Source organism: Palaemon carinicauda, chromosome 14 (assembly GCF_036898095.1).
Source record: "Palaemon carinicauda isolate YSFRI2023 chromosome 14, ASM3689809v2, whole genome shotgun sequence".
Taxonomy (NCBI): Eukaryota; Metazoa; Arthropoda; class Malacostraca; order Decapoda; family Palaemonidae; genus Palaemon; species Palaemon carinicauda.
Window position 1 is genome coordinate 36,676,951 of NC_090738.1, and position 16,777 is coordinate 36,693,727.

Below are 16,777 nucleotides of genomic sequence, written 5' to 3' on the forward strand. Positions count from 1 at the left end.
TTTCTTAGTGTCAATTAAATACGAAACGAAATAATTAGGCCGAGTCTACATCCATTTCAATCATAGCTAAAAATACGGCATCCGATTTCATCAGCAAACCACTATTTTTTGGGAAATATCATTTTATTCTAGAAAATTGCCACTCTTTAAATAGTTAATTGCACATTAAGAAAGCGTGTACTTTTGTTTTTAAATTTCGGGTTTGTTTTAAAAATCGAGTATTGTTGGCTTCTTTTTTTTTCTACTTTTGGCTGTGATTAGATCAGCTGTCATCTAGCTGCCGCTCTTGAGTGTGTACGAATACACTAACAAAGTATCATTTATACCATTTCTTAACTTATTCAAACCGTCTACAGTATACAGTTGATATTACATAAGCACCAATGTGTTATAACCTATCAAATTTTTTTTGTTTATTACATTTAAACTCTCTCTCTCTCTCTCTCTCTCTCTCTCTCTCTCTCTCTCTCTCTCTCTCTCTCTCTCTCTGTGGGCTACTTTTCACTATCTCCCATTCCTTACCTCTCTATCTCTCTAACAAATGATATCTTTGTTGCTCCTCAAAGTTTCATTTATATTGAAAATCAATCACGATTCAATTTTCCTTACTTTCTCCAATCTCGCACCATCGGTCACATCGCGGTATTTTCGATATTTCTGGAAAATCCGCGATATATGTATATACATGGGTTATGAAAAAAAATCCGCGAAGTGGTGAATCCGCGATGGTCGAACCGCAAAGTAGCGAGGGTTCACTGTATATAAGGAATATATATTATTTTTAAAAATATATTCGTCCTATTAGTATACTGTACTAAAAGTACAAGAGGAAGGCCAAGGTTTGGGTGGATGGATGGTGTGAAGAAAGCTCTGGGTGATAGGAGGATAGATTTGAGAGAGGCAAGAGAGCGTGCTAGAAATAGGAATGAATGGCGAGCGATTGTGACGCAGTTCCGGTAGGCCCTGTTGCTTCCTCCGGTGCCTTAGATGACCGCGGAGGTAGCAGCAGTAGGGGATTCAGCATTATGAAGCTTCATCTGTGGTGGATAATGTGGGAGGTTGGGCTGTGGCACCCTAGCAGTACCAGCTGAACTCGGTTGAGTCCCTGGTTAGGCTGGAGGAACGTAGAGAGTAGAGGTCCCCTTTTTTGTTTTGTTTCATTTGTTGATGTCGGCTACCCCCCAAAATAGGGGGAAGTGCCTTTGGTATATGTATGTATGTAGTATACTTTATTCAGATAATCATCGATCTATTTTCAGAGTTTGAATAAACTAGCGTACAGTTAAAGTTACGCTACGTAGTTCTCAGTCAATCGATACAGTATCACAAATCACTTTGTATCGTTATTTTTGAAAAGTAAAATTCTGCTTAAAACCAAGGTATTTAAGTTCTTATAATATAAAAGGAATATATTATTTTTGAGAATATATTTGTCCTATTAGTATACTTTATTTAGAGAATCATTGATCTATTTTCAGAGTTCAAATAAAACTAGCGTACAGTTAAAGTTACGCTACGTTGTTCTCAGACAATTGATACTGTCTCACAAATTACTTTGCATCGTTATTTATTTTGTTTTCGATAATGGGATTGCTAATATTAATCAAATAACCTATTGAATTCTCATTCAAGCCCTTGACGGAAGAGTAATATCTCTCGCAGCGGGCAGGTCTAATTAATATAATACATTTAATGTACATTCTTTTTACAAGGTAAAAGGGTTACATGTCTTTCCTTTGGTCTTTGTGAAAGAGTATTAAAAGTGCAATTTTCAGTGCTAAATTAGTGCAGTGAATTTAATCAGTCAGTGGAGGGTGCGTCTGTTCGAACCTATCGTTATCCTAGCCTTAGACCTCTTCCAAGGCCAAGCTCCCCAACCCCTGGGAGAAGGAATGTCGATCGGCGAAAGGAAACGAGAGGCGTTAGCGCTTGAGCAGACGTCCCCTCGAGCGTTCTTGTTGTCGCTTCCCAGGATGCTCGCCCTCGCCGTAGGAAAGGCGAGGTAAAAGTATTATCTTCGCTGTCGGTTGACTCAGCTCACAGACAGGACTGGCGTCTTACGTATTTCATTTCTTTCTAGACAAATAAGACGTGACGTCGAGTGTACTTTCTATCGTCAAGAAGGACGCAGAGCGTTAAGGATGCCAGGCATCAAGTAGCTGGAAGTCATGACCCGTAATATTGGACAGCAAGCGTGATGTCATCAAGCTTCAAGCAAGACGTCATTGGACGACAAGCGTGACGTCATCGAGCTTCCAGGAGGACGTCGAGCGTCCAGCACTTCTACGATGCTGTAAGAGTTTGACACGATGTTTGGAACTGAGTGCAACTTCTTTGTCTCTGTTGTTGGATGAGCGAATGTTCTAGACGCGAATGTCATAGTTCCGAGCGTCTGAATCGTGAGCGTCCTTGTTCAGACCGAGCGGCAAGCAGTTGCATGGCGTCAAGCGTCCAGCAGTTGGACTTGACGTTGAGTGTCGAGCAGTTAGACATGACGTCAAACGTCAAGCAGTTACGCGACGTTGAGCGTCAAGCAGTTGGACGTGACGCCGAGTGTCAAGCATAGTTCCGAGCGTCTAAATCGCTAGCGTTTAGTTGCGAGCGTCTAAACCGCGAACGCATTATTCCGAGAGTCACGTGGCGCCGAGCGTCAAGCAGTTGCATGGCGTCTAGCGTCCACTAGTTGGACTTGACGTCGAGTGTCAAGCAGTTAGTCGTGATGCCGAGCGTCAAGCAGTTGCATGGCGTCAAGCGTCCAGCAGTTGGACTTGACGTCGGGTGTCAAGCTTGACGCCGAGCATCAAGTAGTTAGACGTGACGCCGAACGTCAAGCAGTTAGACGTGACGTCGAGCATCAGGACTTGGATATCATGATTACACCAGTCGAGCCGAACGTCGAGATCGCGAACGTCTTGGTTCCGATCGTAATGACCGCGAGCGTCTAGCGTTGGAACATAGTTACGCCAGGCACTATAACTGAAAAGATACAGAGATAAATATTAATTTGAAGAATTATTTTCACATACCAAGGCCCACCCGTACAGACTCTTGGTGTCTGATGGTGGGCGAGAAATAAACCCCTAAAGTAAGTAAAAGTAAGTAATGATCTTGTACCCATTGAGGCCAGAATTACAGGACCTTAAGGAGTTAACTCCTAGGAAACAAGACGTCTCTACCTCGGTTAGAGTCTTCTAGGAAGAAGGGATCAACGATCTCCTTTCCCTTATTTACCTTTTAGAGGAATTCTCGTAGGAGAAGATCCTAGGATCCTTCATCCTTCGGTTGACTTATAGAAACTCATGAGTTTCTCTGAAGAGTTTCCGAATTATTTTGTGCCTGCTGCTACTCCTCGTTCCCCGCCTTCAGAGTTTATGCTAGGGAAGGTGTCGAAGGAGTCTCTGTTTACAGTACAAAGATGGTGCTGTCCCGATCATCTAAATAGAGCTTTGGAGAATGATGGGACTGGATACAATCCAAGAATATCCAGGGTTATACTGTTTTTCCCTTTTTCCCTCGGCTAAATTGGCCTCCAGATCTAGTGTTTGGTTCGAGACGGGAGAAGTTCTCAGCTTGGGAGTTCCTACCTCTGCCCAAGGAAATTTTTCGAGTCTTGTAGACGCTCTGCGTCGGATGGCCTTAAGAAGGACCAAATTCTCTGGTCAACGTCAGAGCTTGATCATCCTCTCAAAGGCGTCTTCAAAGCTTCCGAAGTATTCTTTTTTCTTGACTGGACTCTGGGAGCCTTGGGGAAGAAGGTTTCGGCCTTGAAGGATGTGGACACTGATAGTCTCAGCCTCATTATGTCAAGCATGGATAAAGCCTTAAAGAACGGTTCCAATGAATTAGCAGCCCTTTTCTCAGCGAGGTTCTTTAAGAAAAGAGGCCAAATCTGTTCTTTTCTGTCCATTGGGGTTACACCCATTCAGAAGTCAGAATTGAGGTATGCACCCCCCTTTTTTCTACCTCTCTTCTTCCTCAAGAGTTGGTCAAAGAGGTCTTCCACTTTAGCTCTAAAGGTCACACAGGATTTGGTGTCTAAATCAGCAAGAAAGGTTCTGCATACTTTTTGTCTCTAAACCCCTCAGACAACAGTAGGAGCCAGACTAAACAACTTCTGGCGAGCCTGGGAGAGGAGAGGAACAGACATTTGGTCAGTACTATTTCTAAAGGAGGAATGCAAATTCTTTTTGCTAGTGAAACCTCCTTTAATAGTAACTCCGATAGACCTCTCTGCCAGTTTAGAGAGGAGCCAAAGAGACAGGCTATGCAACATCAAATGTCTCTCTTCTTGGAGAAGGAGACTATTGACCAGTCCTGGATTTAAGTGCTCTCAACGCCTTCGTTCAAAAGACAAAGTTCTCCATGGAGACATCGAAATCAGTCCTAGCAGCACTAAGGAAGGACAACTGGATGGTCTCTTTAGACCTCCAGGATGTTTTCTTCCACATCCTCATCCATCCGAACTTCAAGCAATACTGGAAGGTTCGTGTATAGGAGGAAGTTGTACAGCTTTGGGCTCTTTGTTTCGACCTAAGCACCACCCCTCAATAGATGGTGCGTCTGCTAGGACCTGTCGTTCTTCTAACCATAGACCTCTTCCAAGCTCCCCAACCCCTGGGAGAAGGAATGTTGAATGTTCTAACCATAGACCTCTTCCAAGCTCCCCAACCCCGTGGAGAAGGAATGTTGACCATAGACCTCTTCCAAGCTCCCCGACCCTGGGGAGAAGGAATGTTGACCATAGACCTCTTCCAAGCTCCCCGACCCTGGGGAGAGGGAATGTCGAACGACATAAGGAAACGAGATCTTTAGCTCCTGAGCAGTTGTTACCTCGAGCATACCTATTGACGCCTCGCAAACGCTCACCTTCTCATAGGGAAGGTGAGGTTAAAGTGTTTACGTCATCTTCGGATGACGCAGCGCCCAGACAAGGCTGGTGTCAAGCTTCCAGACCTCTGAATAGGAAGATGGACACGGTCAATCAGCGTCCTATCATGACACCGCAAGCTACTGGTTGTAGGCTTTGGAGCAGTCCTGAGCGGTTTCATTCTACCGAGAAAAGCTCTCCTGCCAAGCGTCCTTTAAGGACGTCAGCAACTGTCAAGAAATGGCCAACTCACCCAGTTGCAGGACAGTTGTCTGAGCCTGGCTTGACCTCGGTTCATGCTCCTCCACCATCAGTCTGGTTATCGTTCTCTGGACGCTCTGCGCGCTCTTCAAACGGCGTAGAAAGCTAGCTTGTGGTAGATGTGACATCTCCTGTACCACAACAAGTGGACACTAATTTTAATATGCTGCAAGATTTACGACAGAAACTCTTCGCTCGTGCAATTTTATCAGCCTGCGGACAACAAGAGAGTAGCAGGCCTGGACCCTGAGCATCAGGAAGCTTCACACCTGGACGCCAAGTGTTGTAAGGCTTCTAGTCGAGAGGTTCTTGACGACGAACGTCTTTACAACGCCATTGTTAAATAGCGTGTTTCAGCCGCTTTAACCGAAGGAGTCAAGCAGCCAGACGTGACGTCGAGCGTCCAGCTAACGTGACGTCGAGCGTCCAGCTAACGTGACGTCGAGCGTCCAGCTAACGTGACGTCGAGCGTCCAGCTAACGTGACGTCGAGCGTCCAGCTAACGTGACGTCGAGCGTCCAGCAGGACGTGACGTCGAGCGTCCAGCTAACGTGACGTCGAGCGTCCAGCTAACGTGACGTCGAGCGTCCAGCAGGACGTGACGTCGAGCGTCCTGCTTTAACATGACGTCGAGCGTCCTGCTTTAAAGTGACGTCGAGCGTCCTGCTTTAAAGTGACGTCGAGCGTCCAGCAGGACGTGACGTCAAGCGTCCTGCTTTAAAGTGACGTTGAGCGTCCAGCGGGACGCGACGTCGAGCATCTAGCAGAACGCGACGTCGAGTGTCAAACAGCTCGTGACATGGACATGTATACTTTCCACCGTTCAAAACGCATTACAGAGTAATGCAAAAAGTTTGGGTCACACGAAGGGACCAGATTGACTCTAGTGGCCCACTTTTGCCCCTCAAGAGAGTGGTTCACAGAGGTTCTGGAATGGATGGTAAACACTCCAAGAAGCTTTTCATTAAGAGTAGTTCTACTCAAACAACCCCACTTGGAAAGATACCATCAACACTCTCCAAGCTCTTCATCTAACTGTCTTCAGATTATCGGAAAACTCACAAGAGCTAGAGGTTTTTTCGAAGGAAGCAGCTAGGGCTATTGCAAGAGCAAGAAGGACGTCTACCGTCTAGGTTTACCAATCCAAGTGGGAAGTTTTTTGAGAGTGGGGCAGAGTCAACTCTGTTTCCTTATCCAGTACCTCTATAACTCAGATTGCTGACTTCCTGTTATATCTCCGAAGGAAACGTAATTTTTTCATCCGTTACCATCAAGGGATACAAGAGTATGTTAGCAACTGTATTCAGGCCAACACTTGAACCTTTCTAATGTTAAAGACCTACAAGAACTTCTCAAATAGTTTGAAACATCAAAGCAATAGTTCCAGGATTCACCAGCTTGGAATCTGGATATAATCCTGAAGTTCATTAAGAGTGACAGGTTTGAGCCCTTGCATTCAGCTTCATTTAAGGACCTCACGATGAAGACTATTTTTGGTCAGTCTGGGGACAGCTAAAAGAGTCAGTGGGATTCATGCTTTTAGTTAAAACGTTGGTTTTCTCGAGATACAAAGCTATCGGCTCATTGCACTTAAGCTTTCTCGCCAAGAATGAACGCTCTTCTCAACCTTGGCCCATGGCTTTTGACTTTCCGAACCTTTCGGATGTGGTTGGCGAGGAGTTGCAGGAGGTTCCTGTGTCCAGTAAGAGTGAAGTTCTTCCTGGACTGAACGGAAAAGTTGCAAGGCAAGACAGAAGCTCTTTGGTGCTCGGTCTAGAAGCCCTTGTTACAGAGGTCGAAGAATGCGCTTTCATTCTTCATCAGGCTCTTAATAAGAGAAACTCATGCACATTGCAGCAAGCGTTTTAAAGTCAGACGCATGAAGTTAGAACCGTAGCAACTTCGGTGGCCTTCAGGCAGAATAGATCGTTGCAGAGTATTATTGACACAACCTAATAGATCGTTGCAGAGTATTATGGACACAACCTTTTGGAGGAGTAAATCTGTGTTCGCTTCACATTATTTAAAACGTGTCCAGACTCTTTTTGAGGACTGCTTCACTCTGGGACCATTCGTAGCAACGAGTGCAGTAGTGGGGGAAGGATCCACCACTACATTCCCATAATCCTAATACCCTTTTCTTCTCTTGGAACTTATGTATATTTATGGTTGTTCGTGGAGATTGCGACAGTCTTCCATAATCATTGACTTTGGTCAAGTGGTCATTTTGTTCCTTGAGAATACCCCGGAACAAGGGTATTGGAGGAGGTCCTGTCACATAGAGGTTTTTAGACCGGTTTGACAGCTCCTAGAGGTCTTCAGCCCCCTGGGTGGATCGCTGGATCTCATAAGGAAAGCGGACATAATGAAAGAAGTCATTGAAGTCAGCTTCCTTATCAGGTACGAACCCTTAAGCTTGTTTATTAACTCTTAAGTAAAATTCCAACAATGTTGGCTGTCTCTAACCCTACACCAAAGGTGTTAATCAGCTATATATATAACTACCGGGTAAGTCTTATGTTTAAAAATATTTTCTTTATAAAATAAATTTTTGAACATACTTACCCGGTAGTTATATATTATTAAATTCCCACCCTCCTCCCCTCTAGAGACTAGAAGCATGGAAGATCTGAGGAATCATGGAATGGTTCCAGGTACCTCGCTAGGGGCGCGCAGGAGGTACACCTGGCTACCCAATCTGCGATTGCCGCGAGTTTTGAAATTTTTTGCCGGACGTCAGGGACGTATAGCTATATGTATTACTACCGGGTAACTATGTTCAAAAATTTATTTTATAATGAAAATATCATATTAACCAAAGTTTTGGAACGTTTTTTGGGCAAAACGTATAAAGAGGTATGCTGAAGGTAACAAACTGTTGCTTAGCAATTTGGCTTTTGAAAGTCCTTGGAGCATGAGATGCCCTTCATCCAATTTCAAATGCTGTATAAAAATACCTTGTGGTCAGGAAGTTTGTATGATTGACCTTTATTTTAGTGCTATACAGTATTTGACTTAATTGTGATGCCCTTGTTTTCAAACTCAAACAGTTGGGAGTAGGTGGGTCTTTTCTTAGCATCATTATTGAATTTATAAGTAATAAATTTCTAGGGAGTGTAAGAATGCAATATCTGGTGTTACTCAGGATAATGTTCTTGCCATTACTTTTCATACTACAGTATATACATATTTGTGGTTTGGCCTAGAAAACAAGCTTGTTGCATAGGATACTACTCTTTTTGCATCAATTCCATCTCCTGAATGTAGATCTAGAGTTGCTGAATCCCTTAATAGAGATGGTTATATTTAGTCTATGGTGCAAATTATGGGGCATGAAGTTGATCATTAACAGAACTCAAACTATAATTGGAAGTAGGTTGAGAACAGTAGCTCCTCAACTTCAGATCCCTACATTAAGTTTCATTAACTAAATTATTTTTGCGATTAATTGTAAATTTACTTTTGAGCCACATTGTTTTTCTTCATCAATTACACAAAAAATTGGCTTATGAGAGTAAAGATTTTTTATCAATCTATTTTAAAGAAATGTTTATTTCTTTCATCCCGCCTCATTTCAAGTATTGTTCTCCTGTCTGGTCGTTAGCTGCTGATTTTCATCTTGACTTAATATTCCTGATCTTTACATCATCCTTATTCCAGATATTTATATTATTCTTATTCCAGATAGTTATATTATTCTTATTCCAGGTTTTTATGTTAAATCTCTGACACTGTTGTTTAGTTAGTTCTTTATGCATTTTCCATAAGATTTTTCATTATTCTGAGCACCCTTTGCATTTGGATCTTCCAAGATTGTACCATTCTGGACATAGTACTGTACTTCGTATGCAGTTCGTTCTAACAGTCTTGCCTTCTTCATCATAAGGCTAAATACTACACAGTATTCAAAAAGTTTTATTCCAGCTGTGACCAGATTGTGGAATGATCTTCAGAATTAGGCACTTGAATCGGTAGGCCTTCAGAAGCTCAAACTTGTAGTGAATGTTTTCATTTTGAACAGGCTAACACAAATCTCTCTTCATAGTTTATACTGTATGTGACATTTGTTTAGAGTTTATACTTTTCATTTAGTTTATTTATTACCTTTCCTCACTTGGCTATTTTTTTTTCTGTTGAAGCCCTTGGGCTTATAGCATCCTTCTTTCCCTACTAGGCAGTAGCTTAGTTCTGCTTTCCAGTTCCAGAACCATCCGCAGTAGTTGAGAGCGCCTGCCAACATCAGAGATAGTTTGGATCCGTACACCTCTACACTCTTCCTACTAATTCAGTGATTACATAACAGATGGTTGACATTATCAAGTATAAAGATGCCCCTGATTGCTCCCTAGTGGCCACCTGCTGAATGATATCTGGAACAAATGCTTTCCTAGTCTACCTTCATGAAAAACTCTGTGGTAATTGTGTAGGTTCATGAGGAGCTTCAAATTGTCTTAGCCTTCTCGGGATCTTGAGCAATGGAATGGGATGAGACCCAAGTTCTCAGTCAGGTCTTTCAAGGGGGCCTGCACGAGTTACAGCTCTCGAGATGAGTAGCAGATGGGAATGCTAGCCTTGAGATTGTCTTATTAGCCTTTGACTTTGCAAAGTGAGTGACAGCTTTTCATGTTGAGTCATTCTGATGGATGAAAGGTCTCCTTCACTTTCATTATGCTGTTTGTGATCAAGGTCAAAATTTACCTCCCAGTCCAGGAGAGAAGTATAATGAAATTTACTGGTTATAGAGGACTGACCAGGAAAGGGGATAAGTGGCAGGCGCTGCTATTGTTACATATCCAGTTGCTGTTTGGCCCATCTCGTAATCATTGTCTGTACAGTATCCTGTGTAAACTTCTAAAAATTTATTTCTCTTGCGGGCTGCCTGAAGGCGTAGCCTATGTTACACTGAAGAGTAGCAATCTACCACCATGCACAAGACCCAGAATCTGGCCAGCTGTACCAGACTCCATACAGTATATGACTCCTCGACCATCTCTTCTCTACAATTAGAAACTAGTGGTGATCAGGATGTCTTGCTTCTATGTCCTAGGGGGCCCTAAGAGCTTCAAGTGGAGTACAGTCTTGGAAAGCAGGTGTACAGAAATGTCTGAAAACCTTCTCTACTTGCTGGGTAATGTGGTAGCGACTTGCAGCAGAGAACTGGGTGGCGAAAGTCTTCAGGACAGATACCGCTTACCATTCACCAACATTTGCCTTCCTCTCACTTGCACATTGTTGATGATCCAGTCCTACACCTGAAATCTCGGAAAACTCTGGGGCTAGCTGCAGAATACCACTTACCTTTCACCAACTTTTCCACATTCCTGATGATTTAGACCTATCTCTGGAATCTCAGTAAGCTCTGGGGCTAGCTGCATTGGTGAAACTGTTGGAGAAGAACATACTTGAAGTCGTCCAAGTCTCTTCTCTGGGCTTCTTCAGTTGACTTTTCCTGGTAGAGACTCAAGTGGGGGTTAGAGACCCAGTCATCGACCTCTCTCCGTCAAATAAGTTTGTTCTGCAGACAATATTCAAGATGGAGATGACAAGAACCGTATGATCTACCATCAGGAAAGATGATTTAATGCTTTCAATGGATCTATGCATTTCCCAATACTTATTCATTGGTCCTACAGAAAGCATCTGTTTTTGCCCTCTGGGGTGTAGTATATTAGTTCCAAGCCCTGTGATTTGGATTGTCTACTGCTCCCCAAGTGTAACCATTATTAGACACTCCACCTCCAGAATGGTTGCTGTTCACAGATGCATCTAAGAAGGGGTTGAGGGCACCTCTAAGAACCAGACCACCTTAGGAATAAAGGTCCATGGATGAAAACCTCCTGCATGTCAACCTATTGAAAGCGGGAGCAGTGTTACCACCATTTTAAGCTTTCCCAGAATTTTATAGGACACTTAATAGCATTGGTAAGTGATAACACTACCGTCGTGGCTTATTTCAACAAACAATGGGTCACCATTTCAGACCCTTTGCAAGTTGACAAAGCAAATGCATTATATGGTAGTTGACAACATGGTAGTGCCATCAGCTAGATTCATTCTATTCAAGAGGAATATTCTTGAATATTCCTGCAGACAGGCTCAGTTGCCAAGGACACTATGATTAGAAGTGGTCCCTTCAGGCTAGCATGGGTGGAGGTCTTGGTTCTTTTGTACTCGCCACTAATTTACCGGTGTGCCACTGTTGAGAGAAAAAAAAAAAACATTCCAGTCTTCTGCTCTCCAGTTTCAGAACCATCGGCAGCATTTGAGAGCAGTTGATAATAGAGGTAGTCTGGATCTGTACACATGTATGCCCTTCTTACCTTATTCATTCGGTGATCTTAACAGATAGTAGACATTATTGGGTTTAAAAATTACACATTGCTCCCAAGTGGCCATCTGCCAAATGGTATATGGAATATCTGCTTTCTTAGTCTACCTTCACGAAAAGCTCTGTCGGAATTGTTAGAGGTTCACGAGGAGCTTCAAATAGTCGTGGCTTTCTTAGGAACTCAAGCAATGGAATGGGATGTCACCCAAGTTCTCAGTTCTTTCAAGCAGGCCTGTACGAGCTACAGATCTGAGACAGGCAGCAGATAGGGGTGTAACTCTTGAGATTTGTCTTATCAGCCGTAGTCTTTACAAAGAGAATGACATAATTTTTATGTCGAGTCATTCTGAAGGATGAAAGGTCTCTGCCATTTTAATTAGGAAATTAAGGGGATAAGTGGCAGGTGCTGCCCTTGTTATATATCCAGTTGCTGCTCGGTCCATCTCATAATCATTGACCCTACAGTATCCTGTGCAAACTTTTAAAAATTTTCACCTCGTATGCCCAAAATCCAGCCAGCTGTGCTTGGCTCCATACAGTATATGACTTCTCCACTATCTCTTCTCTGCAATTAGAAACTAGTGGTGATCAAGATGTCTTGCTTCCATGTCCTGTGAGGACCCTAAGATGGATGCTTCATAAAGAGAACTAGAGACCTCCAGGTGGAGCAGCAAAAGGATACGAAAATATCCATGCTTTTCAACTTAGGGATACCACATGATGTGCCTATCCTGCAACCATTGAGGAGTTTGAAGGGCCTGTCAGTAGTGCAGGCTTGGAAAGGTGTCCAGAAATGTCAGAAAACTTCCTCTACCCACTACCCTCATTCTTCCCCTCCCTTTGTTGCCCAGCAGCAATGTCATAATGAGTTGAACTGTTGCTAGAGCCAGTTGGGCTTCATGATCTAACATGTTTTTTTACAGACATGTTTATTAAGAAGTATCTACCCCCATACATACAATTAAGATTTTCTCTACAGATATACAGTAGGTTTTTCCAGGACTGTCTACCTTTCACCTATTAGGGACCAAGTGTGTCACTCCTTTACAGGACCTAGGGCCTTGACAATCCTGGAAGAGTGAAACTACCAGTTTGGACTTTCTCCTTCCTAAGGTAAGTCTCCTATCAAAGGAGGAAAGTTTGTATTCCTGTAGGAACATCACAAAATTTTTGAGTAATTTGTGTTTTTTTCTAACTATACCATTGCGAGTCCTATAAGTTACACTTGCCGCTGCAAGTCCTAGGTCGAAGGTCAAAAGTAAGAGCTTTGTGGATTGTTGAGTGGGGGGTGCTTACCCTCCAGCAACTACAGCCACCTCATTAAAAGTTTTAATGGCCATTCCAGCAGAGTGGAAATCATACTCCTATTAAAGGATTCAGGTGTGCATAGGAAAAATACAAATACTGTAACTTTATATTTGTGATTTTAATAAAATTACAATTTCTTTCAGGGGAACATGGTCATCAGGATTGCCAAAAAGAAATGAAGCACGAACTGGTGCAGATGTGACAGCAAGTGGACCTTTGTTCCAAATGAGACCTTATCCATCTCCTGGGGCTGTTCTAAGAGCAAATGCAGCAGTTAATTCTGGCCCTATTGGCCCTAAAAAGAATTAAATGTCTAATATAGTAACAAGGCATTCTTTATTTGTGATAGTGGCACTCAAATATGGGTTGAATTGTTTCCTAAAAGCAATTCATATTTTCATCTTAAAAATACAGTATTCAAACTTTAAATATACAGTATATAGAAGCCTCTGAAATGCTCATATTGCCATAATATATATTATAGAACCAAAACTATTGTTTTCATTCTCAGTATCATATTACTGCATTTCAACTTCTAGTTTTGTTAGTTCCTAAACAAATACAAACCATCGTCATTTAATAAGTCTATAACATCTGCAAAGATGGACAGCCATTAAAAACTTAACCTTGTTTATAATTGCCAAAAGGTAGCTAACTACCTGTCATTCAGCTAGAGACTCTTTTGACTTTGGCCTTATCTTTTTGCTTTATTTTCTAGATACTGTAAACTGATAATTATGTTTGGGTAAACGTGGGTAAGTTAATGCCGGATACAAATGCAGTTATTTTCCAGACAGGCCATACATGTGGGATTCATGTGCAAACCTGCCATTGATCTCCTCCTCGTGCTTTTGTAGGGGCATGATTATATGCAATCATCCCCTTGATCTGTGTGGCTGTACGATGACAATCTGAACCTAAATTAGTTTTCTTTGAACATATCCAGTGTTTAGTGAGAGGGAGAAAGATTTTGCAAATGGCAAGAGTTCTTGGGCTGCCCTTGCAATGTTTTTCCAACCCCTGTGGAGGCTCTGAAGGGTGTGACACATGCTGTTGTGTCTATACGGCTTTTGGGGAGTCGCATTACCGCTTTCTCTGTGAGTGTTTTCGTTGGTTTCCAAGACTTCAACCTTGAAGATTAGTCACTTCTTTACAGCAAAAGTTTTAATCCTCCGATTCATCTTCATTAGATTCTTTAAATGCTTCTTCTTCTAAGAAGAAATCTCAGTAGTAGTACTAAAAGACTGATAAACAGGGTTGTGCAAAACTCAAAACTCCAACTGATCTCTCACCACTTATGCAGGAGAGAGGCTGCGGTACCAAAACTAGTCCAGATTGGGAAGGTGTCAGTATACGATACATGGGTTTACACTCCCACTATCGGTGCTTTGTCTGATATCAAATCAGGCATACACAATAGCGTTCAGGATGAAAGACTTGGCCATTCTTTCCTCCCTTTCCTGGACACTTCTGATACGGAGAAGACATCTTGGTACGTGACGTGGGGCTTACACTCCGTTATTGCTGCTCAATTTCTTTCTGGCCAGAGCACTTGCACTGTCATTCGGGATGAAGGGTGCCATACTTCCTTCCAATGGACAATCGAGATAAATCTCTCTCTCCCTAAGGATACTTTGGTTGTGAAGGGAGAGAAACTGGTTCATGGTAGGGTGAGAGAACCAACAATCAGTTTCCTCATATTTATGAGTGACCAGACATTACCTCACGTTGACCAGAAATATGATCCTCAGTCTCCTCATGATTGGTCACCGCTATATGGTCATTTCATAATCGGTCACAGCGCGATTTAATCGGTGCGTGTATGTTTTCCTTGTGTCCCTGGGGTCACAGGTAACATTACAATGCATTTAGTAGTGAGTGAAGAGACTACGCATAGACCATTCTTTCCCCTCTTCATAAATTTCCCATACACTTGCTCAACTGAACAGGAAAAAGCGACGACCAATGTCTGCTCCCAGATATATCAAGATGTCCTATAGCATGCATGTGATTGGTAGCAAGGTTCTTCATCACTAAGTGAATGATATGCATGCCACCAGATACCACGCTCACTTTTACACTCCTTAGGGGTTTCAAGTGAGCTTTACTTAGTTAATCTTATGGGACATGACAGACAAAGGCAGTTCTGCTTTTGACTGCTGCCTATAATCCTTTCATGGTCATCCTCCAGGCAACTTCCTGTATTGACCATTGGTCTACTGCAATGGCTTGCTTACAAAGCAGCTTCCTGTATTGACCATTGGTCCACTGCAATGCCTTACTTCGCCACTACTCGAGACATTGGCGAAGTACAGAAAATTGGTTCTTAGTGACCTTGGCACACCAGTGAGTAAATAAATAATCCAACTGGATCCTGAAGAGAAGGGATACTCTTGTTTTCCCATTCTCCAGGCAAGTTGAACAAGAGGGGCCATAAACAGTGAGGAATGCTCTGGTTCTAGAGGCTACGCTCCTTTTCCACAAAGGGACTTGGATGCGATGGTTAAGTATTGGAGGCCATGACTCCCTTTCCCACTATGGTGTTATCTTCAGGGTCTCATGCCCTGAAGATAACTGCAAAATTTTCTCTTCATGCCACCTTCAGTATTGGCTTTTAAGAAGCTCCAGCTACCTCTAAAGCCTAATCAGGGTCTTCAGCTGATGTCTGAAAAAGATGTGGACAGTACTTCCCCCTTTCTTGCCCAACATGCCAGTTCTGGACTGACAGTCGAGGTAAGAGAGGAAGACAACGCTGAAGAGTGCACTCCCCTTCTCCAGATGCAATGAGGTGGGGATGCCTGCCATGCCATTGGGCGACATGTCTGCTATATGAAGCAGAGCATTGGTTTGTAGAAGTCCTTCAGGATGGATACATCCTACCCCTTGTAGTTCTTTGTCCTCCTGTCACTTGCATTCGGTAGTTATCTTCTGAAATTTCCCAAAGCTCTGCCCTTGGCACCATAGGTGAAGGTAATAGATGAGAAGAATGCACTTAAAGTTGTTCAGGATGGCTCTCCAGGTTTCTACATCAACTCTTCCTGGTGTTGAAGTAGACTGGGAATTGGAGATCGATCAGTCATCGACCTGTCACTAGTGAAGGTTTGGTTTTTCAAAATCAGTCCAGTAATGGAGACTGCAAGAGCCGTGTGGTTTGCCATCTGAGAGGAAGACTCCTTGCTTTTAGTGTACCTGAAGGATGAATATTTTCAAATATCCTTTCAATTGTCCTATAGAAGGTACCTTGGCTTCACTGTCCAGTACTCCCTGCGTGTTCACTCTGTTCTCAGGTTGGGCCCTTTCAAATAGAGTATGTATTTTGAGGTATAGATAACTCAATGTCGGCAGTTGCTTCAGGATCGAGACAGACCACACACTTTTGTTGCTATCTGCAGTTCATGATAAATTGAAAAAAAAAAAAAAAAAAAAAAAAGTGTCCTCCCACCAGACAATTGCATTAGAAGGCTCAGAGAGGTTATGCTCCACATCCTGTAAAATCGAGAATCCCCGTCTTGGTGGTGGTAATGTCTTCTCTGGGAGATTCCCCTTGTAAATACTTTTCACAAGGAATTCTCCCCCAGCGATCACTAAATTGGTGTCTGAGGCGGTAGTCTGCAGCCATCTTGTTCCAGTGGAGCAAGAGCTACGTAACAATATTTCCTGGTGGCAGCTGAATGACAAAACCTTACTAGGGGAGTTCTATGTAACTCCTCCTTACCTCCTAGGATGCCTTTATTTGCAGACGCAGCCAAGAGGGGTTGGCATGCAGTAATCAAGCGTCTCAAAGGTGTGATTCCCTGAAGAAAGCACCAGCTTATCAGTTTGGTGGAATTGCACTTAGCGTCCCTAGCATTGCAAGCTTTCGAACAGAATTTGATGGGGCACTCAGTAGTGTTGATGAGCACGAACACTAGGGCCTTAGTAAACGTTGACATTTCATAGTCTTTGTGAGTTGACAAAGGAGGTCTAAATGTGTGCAGTGGAGAATGCTGTAGTACTGTTGGAAAGATTCATTT

At 42.9% G+C, this 16,777-nt stretch overlaps 1 protein-coding gene across 2 annotated transcripts in view; it reads left to right on the forward strand.

Moving 5' to 3' along the window:
* Positions 1 to 13,256, forward strand: part of PQBP1 (poly-glutamine tract binding protein 1) — a 62,412-nt gene extending 49,156 nt beyond the window's left edge. For both annotated transcript variants that reach the window (XM_068386977.1, XM_068386979.1), the window contains exon 6: positions 12,908 to 13,256. In XM_068386977.1, coding sequence (XP_068243078.1) covers positions 12,908 to 13,073 — 166 coding nt within the window. In that variant the 3' untranslated portion in view covers positions 13,074 to 13,256. The remainder of the gene's footprint in view (positions 1 to 12,907) is intronic.
* Positions 13,257 to 16,777: the final 3,521 nt, after the last annotated feature.